At 37.4% G+C, this 24,147-nt stretch overlaps 2 protein-coding genes and 1 long non-coding RNA gene across 24 annotated transcripts; 1 reads left to right on the forward strand and 2 right to left on the reverse strand.

The window, feature by feature from the left end:
• Positions 1 to 1,453: 1,453 nt before the first annotated feature.
• On the reverse strand, positions 1,454 to 1,867 carry LOC145016579 (uncharacterized). Its single transcript, XM_078974850.1, has one exon. It carries the CDS (start codon positions 1,865 to 1,867, stop codon positions 1,454 to 1,456), a length of 414 nt encoding a protein of 137 aa, XP_078830976.1.
• Positions 1,868 to 2,581: 714 nt separating this feature from the next.
• LOC145013956 (uncharacterized) lies at positions 2,582 to 7,691 on the forward strand. 22 transcript variants are annotated; one of them, XR_013665339.1, is made up of 10 exons: positions 2,583 to 3,352; positions 3,440 to 3,817; positions 4,104 to 4,170; positions 4,609 to 4,720; positions 5,525 to 5,618; positions 5,711 to 5,735; positions 6,598 to 6,670; positions 6,836 to 6,859; positions 6,936 to 7,182; positions 7,283 to 7,691. It is a non-coding gene; the product is annotated as an uncharacterized LOC145013956 (long non-coding RNA). The 22 variants fall into 22 exon arrangements; XR_013665334.1 differs by lacking the exon at positions 4,609 to 4,720 and having other exon boundaries at positions 2,585 to 3,352; positions 3,440 to 3,593; positions 3,762 to 3,817; positions 3,904 to 4,170; XR_013665340.1 differs by lacking the exon at positions 4,609 to 4,720 and having other exon boundaries at positions 2,585 to 3,352; positions 3,440 to 3,593; positions 3,762 to 3,817.
• Positions 7,692 to 8,325: 634 nt separating this feature from the next.
• LOC145016580 (F-box protein At2g27310-like) lies at positions 8,326 to 9,439 on the reverse strand. The gene is made up of 2 exons (XM_078974851.1): positions 8,606 to 9,439; positions 8,326 to 8,331 (listed from the first exon to the last, which is right to left on the reverse strand). The coding sequence occupies exons 1-2, from the start codon at positions 9,437 to 9,439 to the stop codon at positions 8,326 to 8,328; spliced, it is 840 nt and encodes a 279-aa protein (XP_078830977.1).
• Positions 9,440 to 24,147: the final 14,708 nt, after the last annotated feature.

Raw genomic sequence — 24,147 nt, forward strand, 5'->3', positions numbered from 1 at the left:
ATGAGATTTTATTTTAAAATTTTGAAATTATAAGGAAAGTCAATTAATTAAATTGATATGCATTTATTATTCAATTTAAATACCATATGGAATTTAATAAAATAGGAAAACTACAAAATTACATATGGAATATAAATTAATTCAAAATAACCACAAAATGACATGTGGCAAAATGAACGAGAATGTGATAAGTGGCAAAAAAAACCTTCATTTATTAAAGACTAGGTGTGAAACCCATGTATTACATGGGTTTAATTAAAAAAATAAATATAAAATTTTAACAATTTGAAAAGTTTGAATTTATAAGAAAAATGAGAAAATTTTGAATTATTAAAATTAATGAGATATACATTACATATATAAACTTTTTCTAATAAATACTTTACATATATATTACCTTATACATTAAATGTGAAATTTCAATTTAATAAAATGAAAAATACAATAAAATGACAAGTGGAAAATAGAAAATTTAAAAATTCTAGAAAATGTCATGTGTTCAAATGAATAAGAAGAGGACATGTGGTAAAAAAAACTTTCATTTATTATAATAGATTATTATTATTATTATTATTATTATTATTATTATTATTTTGGAAATAAAAACATAAAATGTTGCATCATCTATTTTGTATACGATGGCATGGTTTCTAGTCTAGAAAATAGATGGTGGCATAAAAAATAATTTGTATATGATGACCTGATTTCAAGAAATACTTGGCTAAACACTCATGTCGGATGAGATAATTAACGAGTAATAAGAGGGGCTATCTTGTATAGGATGGCATCGTTTCTAGAAAATAGATCGTGGCATAAAAAACTAATTTGTATATGTTGAACTAGTTTCAAGAAATATTTCGCTAAGAGTATTGGGCTAAGAGTATTGGGTGTGGACAATTAATCATAACATCATATTGATGTTAACATCAGTGAGAAAATGATTATAATAACATATGACAAAAACTTTTTTCCATATCATAATTTTTTTTTCGAGTTTCTTTTTTTATAGTTAAAACAAATATAATTTAAATAAAACATAATATATAAATAAAACATAATGTTTAAAAAAATAACATAGCATTTAAATTACACATAACATTCAAATTCAAAAAAACATTACAGCAAAAATATTATTTTATTTTTCCTAAACAACGCAATTTGTTATCGTTACTGTGGAAGATATAATCCGCCAAGTTCTCCCGAAGTTGTCTGTATTTATTTGCGTACTGAATGTCAGCGAATCTATGCTTACACAATTTGTTATCGTTACTCCAAAAACACGTTCCACATCCTTATGTGCTCATTGTCTTCTCTTGAAAATGTTATCTCTTTCTTCAATTGGGTGTCAGAATGTCTTCATTAATGTGGAATACTGAGGATATATTTCATCTGTAAGATAATACCCATATTTGTATTCGTTTCCATTCAATGTGAAAGGAGCATTTGTGCCCTTTCAATTCAAAAGATCGTCGGATATCTGCGACTGATCAAGAACGTTGATGTCATTGCTGGAACTCGTAACCCCAAAAAATGCATGCCAAATCCATAAATCTTGAGAGACAACAACCTCTAAAACCAACGAAGGTGATCTGTGATGACCGGTTGCGTATTGCGCTTTCCATGCTACTAGACAATTTTTCCATTTCCAATGTGTGCAATCAATGCTTCCAATCATTCCGGGAAACCCATGGCGTCCTTCATGTGCCGCATACAATTCTTCCAAATTATGTAGCGAATGTTTCTGCAAATATACATCTTCAAATGTTTCAACGACATCTCTTAACAATGTATACAAACTCTTCCTTGTGGTTCTTTTGGACATTCTCATATAGCCGTCCATGGTTTCGGATGACTCCACCATAGCCATTAAACAAATGGCCGCAACACATTTTTGCAATGTTGTAAACCCTCGTCTACCTCTAGCATCACATCTCAACTGAAAAAATTCATACCTAAAACATAAATTAACTCTAGTTTAAAAAATTAGTACATTTGTATTAAAGTTAAAGAAACATGAAGTACATTTGTATTTATTTTGTATAAAAGTATAGTAAATATGTATTAAGACGAAAAAAATGATACCGACTTTCCAAGGAGTTGGTGATCCGTAGGAACAGATTCCTACTCTAACAAAATCTTCTTTTGAAGTCCTTTGACCCGTATACACAACTATGCGTAGAGTAATCGCGATATAGATGTTCGTGTCCTTCCTCAGGTTTCTGTTTAACACCGCATGTCTTGTTGGTAGTGGAGCGGGGTTTGGCTGTAGCAACTTGTTAGTCTAATAATGATACATCATCCTGAAGAATATCTCGTCATCGGAATCATCGGACGTGGCGAAAGGATCCTTAATTTTTTTTTTTTGAAGATAATTGAAATTATATATATAGAGAGAGAAATTGTGTGGAAAAAAATTGTATAGATAAAAGATATTTATATAGGAAAAGAATAATTAATTTTAAAGTTATTATTATATATATATATATATAAAAAGATGTGAAAAATTTTAACAGTACTTTCCTGTGATTGGTTGGAATTTGTTTTTTTTTTTTAGGTTGCTGTCCACCGCTTCTTATTCTCTTACGATTAAAAATCCCTAAAACCACCCCACCGCCATAGACTCTATTGTCGATTTTCCTCACCGACTCCATCCATCTCTCGATTCTTCTTCTATATTTTCTATTCCATCCAAAACTCAAACGCTCCAATACAGTTTCCTTGATTCGTCGAGGTGAAAGAAAGGGCGATGGACAAATAGGTTGCTTTTCCCCCGATTTCTATTTCTAGGGTACGTATTTGTTTCTTCTCTAGTTTTCTACTTGCTCCAGTTTTCTACTTTCTCCGATGGGTCCTCCCATTCATCGACCCCACCTCAACATCACCAACGAACTTGATTAGAGTTTCCTTGAGTCAGACTTTGATTTGTCGAGGTGAAAGAAAGGGCGACGGACAAACAGGTTGCTTTTCCCCCGATTTCTATTTCTAGGGTACGTATGTGTTTCTTCTCCAGTTCTCTACTTGCTCCATTTTTCTACTTGCTCCGACTGGTCCTCCCATTCATCGACCCCACCTCAACATCACCAACGAACTTGATTAGCAACATAGATGAAATCAAACTTCAAAAACATACCTGAATTTAAAGGCGGAGGCGGTCGAAGAAGGTGGTGCGATGGTTGGGGGTTCGATGCTGCTCCTACTGTGTGGTGTGCGACAGCTCGCCTAATGACGTACGGTTGCTTCCACTGCCTTCTACTTCTTTCATCCACTTCCGTATTTTGGATATGGTTGGTTTCCTCTCCCACCGTCTCTCTCAACAAATGTTAACGCACACGGACATCCTCTTTCTCTTCCTGTTAGTTCATTTTTTCACTTAATGATTTCATGTCGCTATTCGTAAACATGAATGATCTACAGTTTGTTTTTTTCTTATGCTCTAAAGATTCAAGGTGGAAAGTTCCAGTCGACAACGTCATTAGATATGTGAAGGGTTTGTCTTGGAAACACGAGTACGCTGATGTTGACGCCGCACTTGCATAGAATGTTACGAGGAGGCGATCGCCACTGACGAAGAATTGAAGCATGATATCGAAGAGGTAAAATCAAAAGTTAAGTTTCTCCGATCCCAAATTGATCTACTGTTTAGGCTTGCTGTATTTTTTTTAATAAGTGGTATGCTTGATTACGTTGATAAATCTTAACGTGACATCTTCCATTTTCTTTGATTTCACTTTTCCAAGTTCCTCCTTTCTTATTCTCATTAGGAATTGATTATCAGAAAAAAATCAAAAGAGGATGGTTGCTACTTTTTTCTCCCGAGGTTTCTTCTTCATTATTTTTATCAATTCTATTCTTGAAAGCAGTTCACTTTTATATTTTATCCTTCATAATGTATGTTCATTGCAGGTATATTGATATGTGTATGCTTGGTAATGCCAACAAAGAATCATGAACCTATTTGAGAACAAGACTTATTCTGTTCTCAATATATTTGATATAACTCTATGCCCCCAACTTAATGTTACAGGGGTAGTTGAAGTTATTTTGAACAAACATATAACCCTGGTTGTAGTGATTTTGACATGTATTGTATTTGGGACTGATAGATTCCTGAAGACAATGGTTCAGGAGTTCTTTGGGATGAAAAAGGGCACATTCTCATGAATTACCATGGTAAGGACATACCATGTTTTATTCTCTTTAAAATTTCATCAATTATTAATATGTTAAATATGATTATAAAAATTATCATCAAATTACTAATCCAATTTTTGAAAAAAAAAACTATTTCAAAGGTTGAGTAAACTTTGGGCATCATTTGAACTATCCTACCTTTTAGCTAAATCACTTTTTGTACCCAAAATAACCAATTTATACAAAAAAATGTATCGTTTTTTTATTCTTTAATACCTTTTCTCATTATTGTTTCATAATGGTGTTTTGAAACTATGGCGAATGCATCTATCGTCATTGATGCATAAATAAAGATACCAATTAGTAGTGATTGAATTCCTTCTATGGTTCCACATGAGAAACCAATACGAATATAACCTACATGTCCAATTGAACTATGAACTAGAAGTCTTTTTACTTACGTTTGGGTCATGGCAGCCAGTGCTCCTAAGATCATAGAAACAATGCTGCAGAAAAAGTAGCAATTCTTTGTCCAGGAATCCAAAACCTAGACAAGTAGTTACAGAGTTAATATTCTTGCCTCATAAGGGTGAGACTCATTTTCATCTTATTATATATTTAATAATTTTTATAAATTATGCCTCACCGATTTATTATATTGAAAGCGTATAATTTATTTTCAAAGCCAAGTTAAAACCAATATTATTTTTTTAAGAATTTTAAAAACCATTTTCCTGGTTACTTGGTTTTGGAAAAGGTTAAAATATATAAAAAAAAGCACACCACATTTCACCATTTTATCAATTTACCCCTGAACTATTACTTTTTTACGATTATTATAATAATAATAGTTCAGTTACTAAATGGATATCAAAACCGGGTGATTGGAAACATAATTTTTTTTTTTTTTCTAAATACGGTTAATAAAGTATAATGGTTTTATCGCTACAGAAAAAATATACTTTTATTTTTCAAAAAGGGTTAATAAAGTATATCAAGTTATCCCATCATCTATTATTTTTTGTAATGATAATTAGTGAATTTAAAGAAAAATAATAGTTGTGTGGCTAAATCAATTAATGGTGAAAGTATGTTGTGCTTATAGACTTACCTTATTTGTTGCATTTCACTATTTTTCCCCTAGTTTGTAATCAGGAAAAAAGAGTTCCTTGAATATAGTAAAAAAAAGTATTTTGAAGATAAATACCACTCAAGTAATATTAGTTTCCTGTTGATCATAAATCTGTTGTTTTTTGCTAGTATACGAAGTATCATGTAACTAAATCATAAAGCTCATAGTAAATTATTATTTAACTAAATTCAGAAAACTTAATTTCCAAATAAATTCATGAATAAAAAATTGATTAAATTGCAATTTTTCATTCTATTGTAGAGTCAAGTGAAGAATTAACAAAATGGAAGGAGTCATATTCCAAAGTAATGGAACGAGTGCTTCCATTCCATTTCTAATTCCATGAAATCAATAGGTATATTTATAGAATCAAAAGTAAAAAAATTAACTCTCCAAATGCAATGCAGATGTATGAGTATAACTAAGTTTCTAATTGGTCTCTTTTAGGTGAGAATGTTCCGTCACCTTTCAGGTATGAAGATATATTGTAAGTTTACGAAAAAAAAAACTTACCCACCTTTTTACTATAACCATAAAAGTCTTTGGTCAAAATGTGGTGGGTTGACCTACGGACAATTTCTCAACCCGTGTTGAGATTGGGTGAACAATCAAGGGACATTTACATAAAATAGCTATGTCATTTACTTTTTTTTTTTTTTTTGTCGTTATAATACTCTAATATTATTTTTATTATATGATTATCTGGCTTCACACTAATAGAAAAGAATTGTTCGTCTCTTTTTTTTCTACACTACTCTAGGCACCAAATATTTTTACTTGACCATTTTGCCCTTGATAAAAAAATTATTTTTAATGTTGATTAAACATTCACTCCAATATATTGACTTGGTAAAGTAAATGATAGTTTTGCATTTTTTAACCATATATACTTTTTTTTCCATTTAAACAATTAAAATGGATAACTTGGAAAAAAAAAAGGTTTCAGTGGGTCCAACTAAATTGAAAAAAATGATTTGATTTAGCCACGTGGAGAACCTATCACTATTGAAACATTTTTCACATGGAGAGAAAAATTTGAAGCACAAATAGCCCTTCAAAGAGCCAAATAATTAACAGAGTTTGTTATTTTCCACAGTTTATATAATTATTAATTACTACCCTCCAACTTTCAAGCTATTACTAGAATCAGCTCTTACTACAAGCAAAAAAAAAAAAAAAAAAAAACAAACTCACTGGAAGACAATGGTTCCAAAGTGGAAAAGCTTCTGCAGTAACTTATTATGTTTGTGACTTTATGCTGATGTGGCATTAATGACTTCAAATGATAATGATGTGGTGATGATATGACATTAATATATATTTTATATTGGCAGAGACATACAACACCAATCATGGAAGGATCTAATGATGAAGAGGAATATGATGATTTAGATGATGATTATGAAGGTTTGTTTTCTCACTTTTTTTTCTCTATTTAAATACTTATCAATATATGGAATTTATTTTGAATATAATGTCTGTCTGGTTGCAATATTTGATGTGTTACCATGTTGTTGACTAAGAACCACCACAAATTGATGAAGTGATACTCAAAATTTTGTCTATATCTAGAGTGCATTCCTCTAGTGTTTCCAGGTGAAATCAGAGTTTCAGTACATTTTTGTGCCTAGAATCACACAAATTTACTAAACCTAACTTTGATTTCTAGCAGTGATGCAGGATTTAGTGGTGGTGGATTGCTTATACAGTTGGAGATGCAACATAGTTCGATGAATATGGTGGCAGGTGCTCAGAATGTGAATGGGGTTGCAGTCAATGGACCTGAAGAGTATTTGGGTAATTCGAGGTTTTCCTATTGGGTTACTCATGGTTATAGCAATGGAATGGAATCACAACATAACATTTCAAACTCCAGAATTATGGATTCCATTTCGATTTCATATCAGTTAAATGAAACAGTTATGGATGACTCTCCTTCATATTTGTCGTTTAGTTTTTGAAGTATCCAAATTTGTGGATTATTATAAAAATTCAATTTTATGACCATTTTTTTTGTAGGGATATGAGTTGTTACATTAAAGGCAGCCTTACATCCAAGAAGTTTTTTCTTACTGAAAATTTGGAACTTAGTGTTAAACCATCATGGAGTAATGTGAAAATCAAGGGTATGCACAATCAAGGTAGAATATGATACAAGAAGCTCCAGTGGAAATGCCATACAGGCACGTTCTCGACATATTCCAGATAATGCAGGAGAACATGAGTGCAACAACAAACATCTAGAAAAAAAATCATTGAAGACCACCGAACACCATAAGGAACCACACTATTCCGACTCTTTTGTAATCGAATGCCCAGTAATGATCTATTAATGAATTGATATCTTTTTATTGTCATCTCTTGATACATTTATCTACCCCAAAAACAAAAAAGGATATGGAATGTTTTGGCTGACTGTTCAACCCAATATCATACGATCATATCAACTACCCCTGCCCCCTACGAAGTGGGGGCTACCACTATAGTTATTATTATTATTATTATTATTATTATTAATTTGACCGTTTGAGTTTAGATTTTTCCATTTATTTTGTATTTTAAAATTATTTTTTAGAATATGTCAGTGTAATATTCTATTTAGAATATTTCACGTATTTTTCAAAAAAAAAAAAAAAACAAAAACAAAAATGGGATTTTTTTTTTTATTTATTTTATTTTTTATTTTTATTTATTTTTTTTAGTTAATTCAAGTTTCAAAATTAATATTTAAATATTTTTTTGGATTTTTTTCCTTTATTTTGCATTTTAAAATTATTTTTAGATTTGATCTCACAGTTTCATAAAATTAGAATGGTATTAAATGAACCTCAACCTATATATATATATATATATATATATATATATATATATATATATATATATATATATATATATATATATATATATATCATAATTTTAAAAATATATATTTAGTTTGAAAAAACGCTTAAATTTTTTTTGTCTATTTATCAACCAAATATTTTACGGCAAAATAAAAATAAATATATGATCGACATCACCGATTTATAACATTTTTATATATAAAAGTACAGTATCTCGATTTATTCCTATACAAAAGCAAGTAGTACAAGAGAATATAATTAAATTAGTAATTAAACCAAAAGTTGGTTGAACATCATATTATATTACAATATAATATAATATATGCAAAAACCAAAAGCACAATAAGAATGACAGCCTGGGTATAGTATAACCGTGACCGACGTAACGCCTGATGGTTTCATCACCTTTTACACATTTTGTTTGATTCCTTCCAGCCTCACACTCTACTACATCCCTCCTGATATTATATCTTTCCAAAACTACCTTCCTTGTAATTACCAAAAAGTCCTTCCCGCTCAAATGATTACAAGCCACATTTTGTACATTGACTATAACCTCCCTGACGTACAACGCGACCCCTCCTTTACCAGCGCCCAGCTTCACCTCTATTCTACATTCAACCGTTTCATTTGCGTCGCACCCGGGTAGAACGACGACGTATCGGAGATAGATGCTGTCAGTTATCCATGCAAGAACAGGTTTAATGCTGGATAGGTTTAATGCATGTTTCAGGGTCGGATCAATTAGGATCCAGTTTAGCGTTATAGATTCTTGAAGGTGTGATATTGTTGCGTCGTCGGAGTCTTCCACGTCTTCGACATTAAAGTCAATGGATCGAGGCATTCCGGTGACTTCTGGATCATCCTTTAATTCAATCTTGAACGCCGATGATAGAAATTCGGTTGTGGCGTCGGTGAATTCGGCTTTGGAGTAAATGATGTCGTCATGGTAGCGTATATCCACAACCGAGATGAGTTCAGATGGAAAAGGTTGATGAGTTAAGGAGCAATCTGGGTGGGAGATAGAGTAGGAACGATGGTGGTTAGGGTGTTTGACGACGGTGATTGGAGGCTGAAAAGAGTCTTGGAAGAAAGAGCGGTGACCGGCGGGGAAGGTGGAGATGAGGTGGTGAATACGTGGGTGGGTTATCGACGGCCATGTGGACTTGCAGATGTTAGACCAGAGAATGTCATCGGCGCAGAGAGCTCGTATATAAGATGATGCAGTTGCGGCGGAGGAGAGTGATTGACCGTCGAGTCGTGGGAGGATATGGGTCTGGATGATGAGTGGGTGGAGATCGGTGAAAGTTGATGGAGAAGAAGCAGATGCCATGGCTAACAGAAGTAAAGGTTGTCGGATTGGTATGGGCAGAGACGAGGTATAATTATAGCTGGGGTTTGAAAATGATGTGGATTAAAGTCGAAATATACACATAATAAAGTAGGCCATAAAAACAAAAATCGAAATTAAACAAGAAGACCACATGAGAATGTGTATATTTAAAATATTGTGTAAAGCAGATTCGAAGATCAGTGAACTTAAAATCAAATTTAGAGTAAATTTATTGAGACCATTTATAATTTGTAATTTTGGTCTATAATTTGTCTCTGTCATTCCTAAAGAAGATTATATAGCCCTTTTGATTTTATTTTTAATTTTCTATTATTTATTTATAATTAATCTAATAATAAAATAGTTTAATTACACAAATGGGACCCACCACCACCCACATTCATTACCTATACTTCACTTTCTCCATTGACTATCGATACCATCACCTGCGTACTTATCAACCCCGGTGAACACCAAATCTCTGACAAACTCCCTTGCAATCGTTCCGACACCTACATCCATCATCTACGTATTGTCTTTCCCTTTTTTTTTTTGTCCCTTACTCTTTTGTCTTCTTTTCCTGTGATCCATAAAAAAAAAATTCTGAAGTATTGAATCGAAAACGCCCCAAAAAATTAAGCTTATGCTAAAATCAAAATCTCCAATTAAACTTGAACACAAGATGAAAACAAAACCCAAAATCAAAATTAAACCTGAATATAAAATCAATTTCTGAAATCTAATTAAACCTGAAATTTTTGTTAACCGATTTCTTCTTCAACTGAAATCAAATTCATGGAATTCGACAGAATATAATCAAAATTGGCACCAAATCATGGATGAAACTAAAAGAATACGGATGAATCAGAGTTGTAAATAGTTAGGCCTTTCAACTAGATATATTGGTATCGATTTTGTTCATGTTGATGATGTTCCGCCTACCCACACCACCGAACTGAGAATAGCTAAATGGAATTGATGGATGACGGTCACGACTTGTGAGGAGCTGAACAAAAAAGATGGGACTGTTGTTGATTGTGTTTTCCAAAACTTGACCTACCTCTCTGGAACCTCGAGGTGTGGATGCAACGGTGGTTATGGGTGGTTGTTTCATCGATTTAGGGTTACAATGTAACATCCATAAAAATTAGGCCAAATTTAAACTTTTTCAAAATATTTCAAAACTATTAATTATTACAAAACTTCTTTTCAAAATAATATAATATCAGAGTGTCCCAGAAATAAATCATAAACATGAGGAGCTTTATTATGATCACGCCTTTGCCTTCCCACAATCATCTGATGTACCTTAAACAAAAACTGAAACTGTAAGTCCGAAGCCTAGCGAGTCTCCCCAAAATACCCATGACATACAGATATAACCTTATCATATAAACATATAAGCAAACAAGATGCATAACGAGCCATTAGTCCGACTGGACCGACTCCAGGTCCTCAGAATATTTGGACCGCTCTCTTAGCCCTCGGCACGTTTGGACCGCCCTCCTCAGGAACTTCAGCCTATCCGGACCGCTTGTTGGGCCTTCGGCCTGACTAGATTTGCTCGGCTCGGGCGTATAGTCTACCCGGTCCACCTAAGGTATCTTGGCCTACTGCACACAACAGCGCTTGCCTCAACCCTTTCCCAAAACAACAAACATGTACACATACATATAAAAAAGTAAACAGGGAGATCTAACCGATCACTAATCATGGAAACTATCCTACAACCAGGATACCGATCTAACCGATCACTAACATAATAACCATCCTATAACTAGGATACTGGTATAACCGATCTCTTTCATGGAAACCATCCTAGCTACCAGGATGTAAATCAGCAAACATATCATGCAATAAACCCGAATGCAAATCCAAAATGGGTCGGAATTAGTGCCTTCGACCCTATTAGTATAGTGAGGACAACTCACGTCTCGACTGTCGAATTAAAGTGATAACGCAACTCTCGAACCACAACCACAAACTCTACCACTTATATTTACCATGAGACCTTTTCCATAAATTCCAATTTACCAAAATACCCTAGAAGTCAACTAGTCAACCCTTGGTCAAAGTCCAAGTCAATGGTCGAGGTCAACAGTCCATGTTGACCAGACTCGTCAAGTGCAGTTCATTGACTCGTCGAGTCCTTCTTGAACTCGAGAAACCGTGAAATCCACCGTTGACTCGTCGAGTTTCCCTGAAACTCGTTGAGTTTATGTATGTCCATGATGTAACCTTGCTCTTGTTCTGGGTGTGAGAACTAGAATTTGATCAGTTGCGCAGGGACAAGGTTTGAGAATACAAACCTTGAATGAATGCTTAAGATTAATGTCTGCTAACAATATGAAGTTTAAGTCTAGACTAGAAAGACCAGTCAAGTCTTAAATATTATATTCAATAAGCGATCAAGACATTAAATGAAGAATAAAAGTAAATGATCAAGGTAAAGCTAATAAATGAAGAACAAGAAGAATGTTTGAAAAAGATTTGAGATAACTAAGTAATTGCCAAAAGATGAGCAAAAGATTTTTCTTTAATTTGTATTGAATGCTCCTTTATATAGGAGAGAATGTTACAATGAATTAACTGAGTAACTTACATCGGACGAGACAATAGAACTATTTCTAACATTCTGATTGTCGAATACAACAAAAGGTTAAGTTGTAACAACGTGAATTTTCAAAACAATTTTTCGTTTTTCAAGCAACATAAACCATCATTTAATATTCTGAAATCACATGTATAACAAATGTCATCGTAACAAAATACATCCCAAGATCATAAAACAATTCCTTCGTCAGTGTGTACAGATCACGCCGGTGCCTTCCCACGGTCCTCGCTAGTACCTGAAACACATAACACAACAATTGTAAGCATAAATGCTTAGTGAGTTCCTTAAAATACTACTTACGCACATACGCCCTTCCGGGACCTGACCTTCCGGTCCATGTGTCTCAGGGGACTTCCGTCCCGACTCAGTAAACCTTCCGGTCCTATCTGCGTCAACCTTACGGTCCACATCACAACGCCTTCTGGCCCATAACATATATGCCTTCCGGCCCATAACATAATGCCTTCCGGCCCATATCAAGCATAACATACATAGCACATACAACGGTTAACTTATCATATACAATGCATAAAGCTCATAACATATCCGACCGGTCACACAATAAAACCCTTCCGGGTACAATATAGTGAGAAAACTCACCTCGTGGAAAGTCTAGAATCTCGCGTGCTCGCTATCTCCGAATCCCAACCCCGCCTAATCATAACGAATATCATTTAATTAATATAGACTTCCACAACTAGACTTTACCCTTATTAATATTCCTCAGAGGGGTAAAAGACCATTTTACCCTTCCTTGACTCAAAGTCCTCATGTTGACCAAAACCCTAAAAGTCAACAAAAGTCAACATCTTACAGTACGCAGGGCGTACAGACTTATGTACGCAGGGCATACATTGCCAACCCACAATCGGGGTCGCCACCCAGTACGCTGCGTGTACTGGGAGTTACGCCCAGCGTAACACTCAGATTCAACCATTCTTCATTTTTGGTCTTAAATGGTTCAGAAACTTCTTCAACTTCTAGATCCGGCTCTCTTTAAGCCTCCTTACCCATAAAGTCGAAACCTTTAAGCCTTGGCATGGCTGTAAAGGCTCCTACACTCCTTAATACCTTTCCATTTCAACTCAAAAGATCTAGATCTCATGCATGGCTAATCATTCACATCCAAGATTACATTTTTGTGAATCTACAACTCAAATGGACCAGAAATATGATGGATCTAAGCTAATGGAGACTACTTGCTCATAAAGTCTCCATCTTTGGGACCAAAACCCTAGAAAATGGTCCATAAAGCATACTACAAGAACTACAAGGCAAGATCTGAACATTTTACCTTAGGAAGAAGCTCCAACCTTTGCTAAAGATGGATCTACAGTTGAACACCAACTTCTAGCCTCCACAATGGACTCCTCTTCTCTTTTGCTACCTTGAAATGACACCACCAAGCTTAGAACACTCACAAACAAGCTATGAACGAAGGAACAACTCTCTTAGGGTTTCTTTCTGAGGGATGGTGGCTGAGGAATCAATCCATCTCATTCCTTTTATAGCCAACCATTAAATTAGGATTTTTTTGGGTCTGGACCGGTTACGCCAAAAATAACCTTGGGTACGCCCAGCGTACCCAGGGGATGATGCGTTTAAATGAAGCGCGCGAGTACGCGCAGCGTACTCCTTGCACGCCCATCGTACTCGCCCAACACAAAAGCCCAAAATGACAATATATCAAAAGATGAAGGGCTAATTAAAGGTACCTGAATTTCGGGCTGTTACATAAGTTCTATGTAACGTTACATCAATACAAGGATAATAAATGACAAAAGACAAAAAGATTTTCTTCCGGATTAGCATACATTCCGAACGTGAGTGTCACTTCGGAATGTGTTCCTCTTCAAAATATTCTTCATCTTCTTTTCTTCAGCTCCGGACAGATTCCGGAGCACTTTTCACTTCGGAACCAATAAGCTTTAGAATAGGTACTTAGGATTGCTAGATGTTCACTTTCAGGTTCCAACAATCTCCCCCTAAGTGAACTTAGCAATCCAACAAGCTTAGATATTTTTTTCCTTGATGAAGGTGTAGGCCCAGAACAACTAATCGCGAACTTCAATGTACCATGCCGGCTGACTCACGAACTTTGCCTTCACATGTTTCGGAGCATCAAACTTGGATGCACGTGAAATGAACTTCTTTAGAATTTTGGTAGGAATCAGGTGTTTGTACAGGACTCGAAAGCAGTTCTTTTTGTGTTTTTCTTGTAGTATAGATAAACCTTAGAATATGCTCTTCAATAGGATCATCTGCGAGGAGTTCAGCTTCCGAAAGGATGAAATCTATCTTAGAAACAAATTTCTCAGTTCTATAAAGATAGGCAAGTTCATAATCTCTTCGACTGAACTCTGCAACGTAATCTTTCAGGAACCTTAGTGCAACATGATAGCCTCCCATAATAAGGTCATCCTTCTGATTTTCTCTGAAGTAGGAAGCTAAAGCAAGAATGTCATTCAGATTCATTGATGGCAAATCAACATCAGTAAGTGTCAGGGGAGTGGGCTTGTTCCAGAGAATGTGAAAACGGAACAACGGACAATGTAGTTTAAACTTCACCAGGAATTTTCTTCTGAAGTCATTGACCTGAGTAATCTTCTTCTTCGACCATACTTCCTTGAATGTCTTTGCGTTCTTAGAGTAGAAAGTATCAAGTCTTTCTCTTTCTGTTCGAATGATCACTTCCGGAGGGTCTGTGGGATAAAGTGGAGCGAACTTGGTGTAATACTTGCTGTAGGGCGAGAGAGAGAGGAAGATCAAGTTTCTCAAAGTGGCTTGTAGGAATGTCTTAGGACATTGCTGGAATGATTTCGTGACTCTGAAGGATGCCTTCACAGCAAAGAGGAGATATCCCACGCATTGAGTTAGGATTATCTTTCAGAGCCTAGATCCGGAAGCTTTCTTCAAGAGCTTGATTTATTTCCTCCTGAGACCATCCATGTTTTCATTTGAGAGGAGGTCCGGAGTGCAGAACTATCATTGGTTTCTTGCCTTTCTCTCTTTGAAGTGCAGAGATGACCATCTTCATATTCTCATGAATCGTGAATTCCGGAGTAGGATTTGGAAGAGGTTCTTCTGAAATATCATCAGGGATCCAGAGTGGAGAGCTCTGATCGATTGGAGCAATCTTGGGATCCGGAATTGGAGGCGGTACTGAAGGAGTGGCCCGGAATGTGAGACAATCCAAAATTTATTCCGTCATTATAACCCGTTTCCGTTAATAAAATATTCTATTTTATAAAAGTTTCATTAATTCGGGGTACACAAATCAATGAAATGTTTTATTTCATTTTCATTTTATGTTATTATCGTTGTAATAAAATAAATAAAAACACATAATTTACATTTCCATTTAGTTGGAAAAAGTTTATTTTTAATTACGACCATTTAACCGGGTAAAAGCTTTAAGCCCTGTTTAACATAAGTATCGGGTAGTCGTATACCGGGTACAACAGTCAAGCCCTATATAAGGGAGAGGGGACACTCTTTAGAATCTTTTTACCATACTAGACACACTTTCTCTCTCTCTACTCTCTCTCCTCAAATCCGATTTCATCCCAAAAACCGCAAGTTTCCGCCTCCAAAACGTAAGTTCCCTTACCCTAACTTGTTCTAAACATCATTGCTTGTTGTTAAGGATCAAAAATCATGCAAGAAAGCCGAAATCAAGGAGTTTATGGCCTAAGAACCTCCTTAGGCCGTAAACCCCTAAAATGGTGCCAAATGCTCAAAACTCTCCCCTTTAGGCTTAGAATCTCGTTTTGGCTTTAACCTAGAAGTGTTTGAGTTATGAATCAACAACTTTGAGGGCTTGAAAGAGAGTTTACATCCCAAGCATATGCTTAGACCGTAAACTCCCTCTAAGCATGCAAATCAAGCCCAAAACACTTCCAAACCACATTTAGGCTTAAGACATGACTTAGGGACTTACTATTTCGGACTTGGAACACCTAAACATCATCATTTGAAGGGTAAACTAGAGTTTACAGCCCAATCATATGCTTAGACCGTATACTCTCTTAAACCATGCCAAATGACCCTCTAAACGCCTAAAAAGCCTTATACCCTCACTAGAACTTGTTAGGAATGAGCCAAGGACCTTAAAAATCAAAGTTGGAGGGTGCCCAAGAGTTCACGGCCTAAGCCATGGGGCTTACGACTGTAAACTCCCATGGAGTGGTCCTAGGACGTTAAACTCCGAGGGAGTACTCTTTTAGAACCTTAAACACCCCTATAGCCTTATATATTGCCTTAGAATCTCGTTTTGGCTTTAACCTAGAAGTGTTTGAGTTATGAATCAACAACTTTGAGGGCTTGAAAGAGAGTTTACATCCCAAGCATATGCTTAGACCGTAAACTCCCTCTAAGCATGCAAATCAAGCCCAAAACACTTCCAAACCACATTTAGGCTTAAGACATGACTTAGGGACTTACTATTTCGGACTTGGAACACCTAAACATCATCATTTGAAGGGTAAACTAGAGTTTACAGCCCAATCATATGCTTAGACCGTATACTCTCTTAAACCATGCCAAATGACCCTCTAAACGCCTAAAAAGCCTTATACCCTCACTAGAACTTGTTAGGAATGAGCCAAGGACCTTAAAAATCAAAGTTGGAGGGTGCCCAAGAGTTCACGGCCTAAGCCATGGGGCTTACGACTGTAAACTCCCATGGAGTGGTCCTAGGACGTTAAACTCCGAGGGAGTACTCTTTTAGAACCTTAAACACCCCTATAGCCTTATATATTGCCTTAGAATCACTTCTAGAACCACAAGAGGCTTGAAAACACTCAATTATACTCCTCCGATGAGTTTATGGCCATAAACTCACGGGGGATGTGGTCTTTCAACCGTAAACTCACCAAGGATGGGTTTGTGAGGAGTAAACTCCATAGTGATGCCTAAAACTCCTTCCTAGCAACCCATTAGCCTTCTAACACTCAACCATAGAACTTTTATTCATATTAGGATGTCGATATGTGTTTAATTAGAGTTTAAATCACTAATTACTTGTAAAAATACGTATTCATATGTTATTAGGGTCATAAAGGGTGTACAAGTCCTTACTTGACACTAAACGCTCATCAGACCCTTCCACAGATCTACTCATTTCAGGTGACTTCATACCCCTTAATGAACTTTTTCAAACGTTTTTACATGTTTTAGGGGGGGGGGGGATACAAGTTGTATTATCAAACCATATGTGATTCATCACTTACCCTCAAAAAGGGATTTTTCTATACTTTTAGTTACTTATCAATAAAACTGTTTTGACTAATTATCAAATACAAATTTTCAAGGATAAATTGTTGTTAAACTGTTTTCAACCAATGTCTAAACTACTTTTATTTTTAAATATATCCACACTAATATATTTATATAAGTAAGACTTGAAGGACTTAGGACCGATAACTCGCCTTACTTCCTGTTCTTGTTGATGGGTTTGAATCATAAGAACATCCTATGTGCTCATACAAAACCCTAATGCTTGGATCTAGGTTTATCTATTGTACATGCAATTCATCCAAGACTGTAAACCCTAATTCTAGCGTATGATAATCGATATTAACATAATAATGGGTTTAAGATATTACCTTGATTGTTATGTAGCAATAACAATCTCAATTCCTTCTTGTAATGACTTTAGAAAGCTTAGAGTCACAAATGTCACTCCTCTAATGGTTCACAAACACCAAGAGCAAGATGATGAAGAGGAGAAGAGAAGGAGACTGCCCAAAACGTGTGGAAACCCTAACCAATTAGTTCACCACGTTTTTGGGGCATAAGGGTTCTTTAAATAGAGAGGCTATTAGGGTTATCTAACAAGGAAACCTTAATATGGATGCTTAAGCCCTAAGCAACCCATGGACTCTTTCCTTAACAAGCCTTGGACGATTTCTAATGGGTCTTCCCATAGTATTCTTCCAACCTTATAATAAGGTAATCCATAGCCCAATTACAATTATCTTATAATTACAATTCCAGTCCCTTAAGTTTAGTTAATCTCTTTTAGCCACAAACTTAATTCTTATTAATTCTTGACTAATATTAATTAAACAATATGATTTCTCCTTTAATATATTATTCTCATAATATATTAATAAATCATATTTAATCCTTCCTCTCCATAATTCATCCTATCAAGTTACTTTGGTGAAGTCAACCCAAAAGGACCATGCACCATCAGGTCAAGTACATACGAAAACAGTTATGGACTTAGACACTAATCCAACAGTCTCCTATTTGGATAAGTGTATTAACTATTCCGCATATGACTTCAAAGTGAAACACAAGAATAATACTAATGCCATATGGCCCCAAACCTTTGAGTACAAATAAAACACTTTTTATTTATCACCATATCGATTACTCATTATTTGTTGTTTCGGGTAATCAACTTCTTACTTGAATTACAACACTTGTCCCATGCTCTCAGCATGCACACAATGTTTACCTACGGTTCTTACTTTGTGAAATAGATCAAATGAACACATTTCCAATCATACTCATTTCACAACTCCCAATCCATATCACAAGTGTAAGAATATCAAATTCTTGCCACTTATAGAATATGTTAGATTCTAACATTTTATGCAATGATCCTTTTGTAATGTCACTGCACTAAGGTCACAATGACTATTGCCAATGAAATTAGAAAGTTCTCTATGATTGTTACAATACAATTCCATAGACGTGATGTCTCTCACTCAAAGTACATTCCTTTGAACATCCTTTTGCATAAAAGTTTCTAATCTAGACATAGATATTTAATATCTAACTCCCAATATGGAAACCTTTCCATACTTACCATATCACAAATCATTCTTAATAGAATCTTATCTATTCATAATAATGTTGATATGCTCCAACCAATACTATACTTCCAACTACTCACAAGCGATCAATCCTCGGCGAACTTTGGATTGTCCTTTGATAATTGTTTAATTGTCTTAGTCAAAACCGATTCTTGTCCTTTTCCCTCTAAATGTCCTGGACATTTGGAAAATTTAGAATGGTCAAATATTATAGCATTTACAATCGATCCTATACCCGAAGCGTATGGGACACGATGCATAATGTCTTAGAAAGAGATTTGATACTTTATCAATCTTCTACCATAATATTTTATGTGCTACGTTCTCATAATTCGAACTTTATGAAGAGGAATGTCGTAATCATAATCGAAATTTAAGAACACACTCTGTATCTTTGACTAAAGATATTAACATTCCACAACCTAAACCTTTAGATTTGAAATGAAGCATAATATTCTCTCCCTTAATTATAGCAAAACAACTATTCAACCCTTACAACTTTGCAAAGTATGACTCTTGTTTTATATAATTAATATTGTAACGACCAAAAATTTCAACACAATTTAAACTTTTCAAAAACAATCCATTTTAATAATGTTGTTACAAAAAGGTTTTCAATACAATTATTATCAGAGTATTCCCATAATCATGCCATAAACATAAACACGAGGAGCGGTACGACCACGCCTTCGCCTTGCCACGGTCTCCTGAAGAACCTGAAAAACATTTAAAGCACAACTGTAAGCCCGAAAGCTTAGTGAGATACCCCCAAAATACCAACCACATATACGCCGTTCCAGGCTACGACCTTCCGGTCCAAAACATATTGCCTTCCGGTCCATAACATAAATAGCATACATAACATAATAGAACATAGAACAGCCATGCATATCGGTCTACTGTGTGACTGGTCCGCCGTATCGGCCTTCAGTCCACCCTCCATGTCTAGTCACGACCTTCGAGTCTGCAATGTGGTTGGTCCGCCCGCACCGGGCCTTCAACCCACTTGGTCTACTCTCCGAGTCTACAGTATGGCTGGTCCCCCCGCATCGGGCCTTCAGTCGGCCTGGTCCACTCTCCGAGCCTCGGCACGTCTGGTCCACCCTAGTGGGGCCTACAGCCTATCCGGACCGCTCGTTAGGCCTTCGGAACAACTGGTCCGCCCTGGGTATCTTGGCCTACAACACAAAGCAGGACCCGCCTCAACCCAACTCCAGTCCAACAACCATGTGCACATAACATAGAATCATATAACAGTCATATTCCACAAACCGATCAAGCAGATCACATAACATATCATTACCCTAACCAGGATACCGACCTAACCGGTCATTAGCATAGCATCACTCTACATATCGGGAAATCGACCTTAACCAGGTCTCTAGCATATACCATCCTAGCTACCACGATGCAGACATATCAAGCAATAACATAACAACCATATCCGAATCTCAATCCAATAACGGGCCGACCTTGGTGCCTTAGACCCTGTCGATATAGTGAGGATAACTCACCTCGCGAATGTCGATACTCTGAACTGAAGAAGCAGACTCTCGAATCACCAACTCACCGCAAATCTCGAACTAACCATCATCACAAAATAAACATAAGGTCAATCATACTTACACTTATCGGGCCAAGACCAAAGTCCAAATCTCATTCAAAGTCCAACATTGGCCCAATTTACCAAATTGGGTCCACTTCACCAAATGGGCCTAGATCTAATGTCCACAACATTAATTCGGTGCAAAATACTCTATTCATAATTTCCAGACTTGGCCCAAACACCAACAACCCACAAATGGCCCAAACTCAAAAGGCCCAAAATTGAAGTCCACAGGAGGAGTACGCTGGGCGTACTGTAAAGATCACCAAAAGAAAACGGGGCACTGGCCCGCTACGCAGGGCGTACTCAGAGGTTACGCGGGGCGTAACTGTAGTGCTCATAAAGTCCTTTTAACCTCTTAATAGCTTAAGCTCTTAAGCCCAAACTTCAGATCCATAGGTCAAATATGATTAGAATTCATAAAGTCTCAGACTTTATCACTTGGGACGTCCTTAAGCTCTTAATCCAAGGTCTTAATCCATTAAGACCTATATATCTCATACATGGAACAACAACAACCCTTGGGACCTCATTTTTATCACTCAAGACCTCTCCAAAGGTCTGAAAGGACAGATAATCTTGACCAAATCGAAATATGCAACAAGGTGAGGACATTTGGGACAAGAATGGTGACAAAGCATCAAAATACGTAGATCCATGCAATATGAAGGTCAAGCAAGAAACTTTATACCTCAAACAAGCTCCAAAGGGTGGTATCTCTTCAGATCTACAAGCCCCACACGTTCTTCTTCTTCTTTGACAATTCCTCTTTTCTCCTTCAAGCCTTTCTTTTGCCAAAAAGAGTTTCCCGAGGTCAAACACACCTAACAATGGAGGAATACGGGTCTTCTAGGGTTTTCTGAGGTTAAGGATGAGTATAAGGAGGCTAAGGGGTGAACCAACATGTTCCTTATATAGTGTCTGACCCTAAATTAGGGTTTGGAGTTTCTGAGAGTACGCTGGGTGTACTCACCCGGCCAACCCGCATCAGTCACCCTATTATGTTGGGCGTACGTCTAGCTTACACTGGGCGTACCCAGCCAAACTTCACAATTAATTGCATGCATGCATGCCATGCATGCATGGGACGTTTTCCCCACTTACTCCACAAAGAACTACAATAATGATCAACTTCAAGACACCGCAACTCCTTTAATCTAAACCCGCTCCCAAATAACTTTACATTCATACGGGGGTGATGGAAGCCCAAATGCTTCTAACACATACACCAACCTGACACCTTCTTGGATGAACTCATTTCTCACAAAAGGAACAGAATTACCCTTCCTCTTAAATTTCAGGGACTTATAATTAAACATTTAAAGAACGGGGTGTTACAATTCTCCCCCACTTAAATTAGGCTTTGTCCTTGAAGCCTGCGACAACTCTACTCTGAAACTATCCCTACAATGCACCGCCTGACATTCACCGAACCAGGCTAACCAAGACTTAACCATCGAAATCCGACACCCAACTTTATCTTTCTTACTAACAGGATGACACAAGCTTCAGCCCTAGAGCAACTCCCACGAGTTCTCCACCACAATCTCATAACCACACCAAACTGACTCTAATGTCCTCGGGCTAGGAAAACCCCGATACTCTGATGACACTTCCAAACATCCTTCCGGATGGATTCTCACCACATAAAACAAAATCTATCTGGAAATCCGAGATTTCATCCATGCATTCCTGCCGAGCCTCAACAACCATCCAACCAGGATGTGCTCCCATAAAACTCCTGTAATCTCGTTGCTCAATGACCAAAATTGGGCCACTCCCATCATAACCCTGAGCTGCTACTTCCACTTCCATGGATTTACATTCCCTTAGCATGACCGCTAACCATGCGACATACATGTCCTGAACCTGCTCGCAAGGACTCTCGAGTCCATGCACCACCTACACTAATCACAATCAAAACCCGGGGCCAGACCTTCTAATGCTAACACATCACATCATACCCAACCCATTTCCTCGAACCGATCCGATAACACCTGTAGAGTCTTCAGCATGACTGGGCCACCTCACCAGATCTTCAGTCAATCTGGACCACTCTCAAAACCTTCAGCCAATCTGGCCCGCCCTCCAGGTTCTTCAGTCTGGCTGGACTGTCCCCCGATCCTTCGGCCTGACTGGTACGCATACCGACCTTCAGTCTATCCGGACCGCTCAACTAGCATTCATCATTCCGAGTTATCTCTCCGGGAAATCCTCCCATGCATACTGTTCTAGCCCCCTAGGGGTTCCGAACTCTATCTCCATCATACATACTTGATCCCAACCTGATCCTAGGCCCTTCACAATCAATGCCAAGTCTGTATCCCGCCCCGCACGCCTGCTACTCATCCATACTAGCCTGCTCTCGGTTGAAAGAAATACCGCTGAAACCCAAGCATCTAAAAAATCTCTGAAGCCTATCAATCATCCGGAGAATTTCCAATTCTCCCCCACTTAGGGCATTGACTATCAACCACTGGTCGCTATCACCGACTTCCTAAAATAACCTTGCACAAAACCCAACACTTACACGCGGACTGATTCCCACTAGCACTAGCAACCTTCGCAAAAACACATTTCCACACCGATCATCCCACTCGAAAGGAACCCAATCTTCAATTATCCACTCCTCAGACTGCAGATGCTACCCGACATTCAAACCAACGCCGCATCCACTAATAACCCTCGCAAAAGATAACCAGCGAACACCCGAAACACTAACCCATAACCATACCAGAACCTCAAGGAACAACGAATACCAAAACAAAAAACCCATACAAAACGACTAGCAAAGAATAACACACCATAATAATCACAAGATAACAAGATATTAAGAAGGGAACATACCCGCAGCTGCATCCGTCACTGCTCTAACCTCCTCTGCTGAAAGCTGAAAAGCACGGCCCTGAGCCCTTGGGGGCTCCGCTCCACCCTAACCTCCACCTGTGATCCTCAAAGTGGTCGGTACTGGAGCCTGCACCGGTCCTGCAACAAGCTGTAGGCAGTTGACCCTCAAGTGCCCAACCTAATGACAATAATAACAAATTCTCAAATCCCGAACCGGCACTGACTGTCGACAATCCCTCGCATAGTGCCCCTCCTTTCCGCACTTGCGGCATGCACCTCCATACCGACAAACTCCGACATGACCCCTCCCACACTTTCCACAAACGTGGCTGCCCTGATCTCCAATCTTGGAATCAACAGTCTTACACCGTTTCGTCGCCGACTGCGATTGAACCAGAGCTTGCCTCAACTCATGCAACTGCAACTCAATCTCTAACTCACGCCGCCTGGCGGCCTCCTGCAACTCCAACAAGGTCTCGCACCTCTACGCGAACACAAACTATCTGATGTCTCTCTTTATCATACTCAGATATCGGGACATCTGAGCCTGCTCCGAAGCAAACTCAGGGCAAAACATCGTCCTCTCAGTAAACATCCTGGTGATTTCCATCACCAACTCTGAATCCTGATTCAACTCAAGGAACTCCTGAGCTAACCTCTCCCTCTCGACCTGCGGAACATAACGAGTGCTGAACATATCTCTGAATTGATCCCATGAAACCGCAGCCCTCTACGCATCCGAGTATGACCCCATGGTGAATCTCCACCAATCCTTTGCCCCGAGCCTTAACAGGTTCAGAGCACACCTCACCCT

This window comes from Lactuca saligna, chromosome 9 (genome assembly GCF_052625555.1).
Source record: "Lactuca saligna cultivar CGN05327 chromosome 9, ASM5262555v1, whole genome shotgun sequence".
Lineage (NCBI taxonomy): Eukaryota > Viridiplantae > Streptophyta > Magnoliopsida > Asterales > Asteraceae > Lactuca > Lactuca saligna.

Excerpts from the sequence above, each read along its gene's own strand:
- LOC145016579 (XM_078974850.1), bottom strand. The coding sequence starts at position 1,867 with ATGGCTATGGTGGAGTCATCCGAAACCATGGACGGCTATATGAGAATG.
- LOC145016580 (XM_078974851.1), bottom strand. The coding sequence starts at position 9,439 with ATGGCATCTGCTTCTTCTCCATCAACTTTCACCGATCTCCACCCACTC.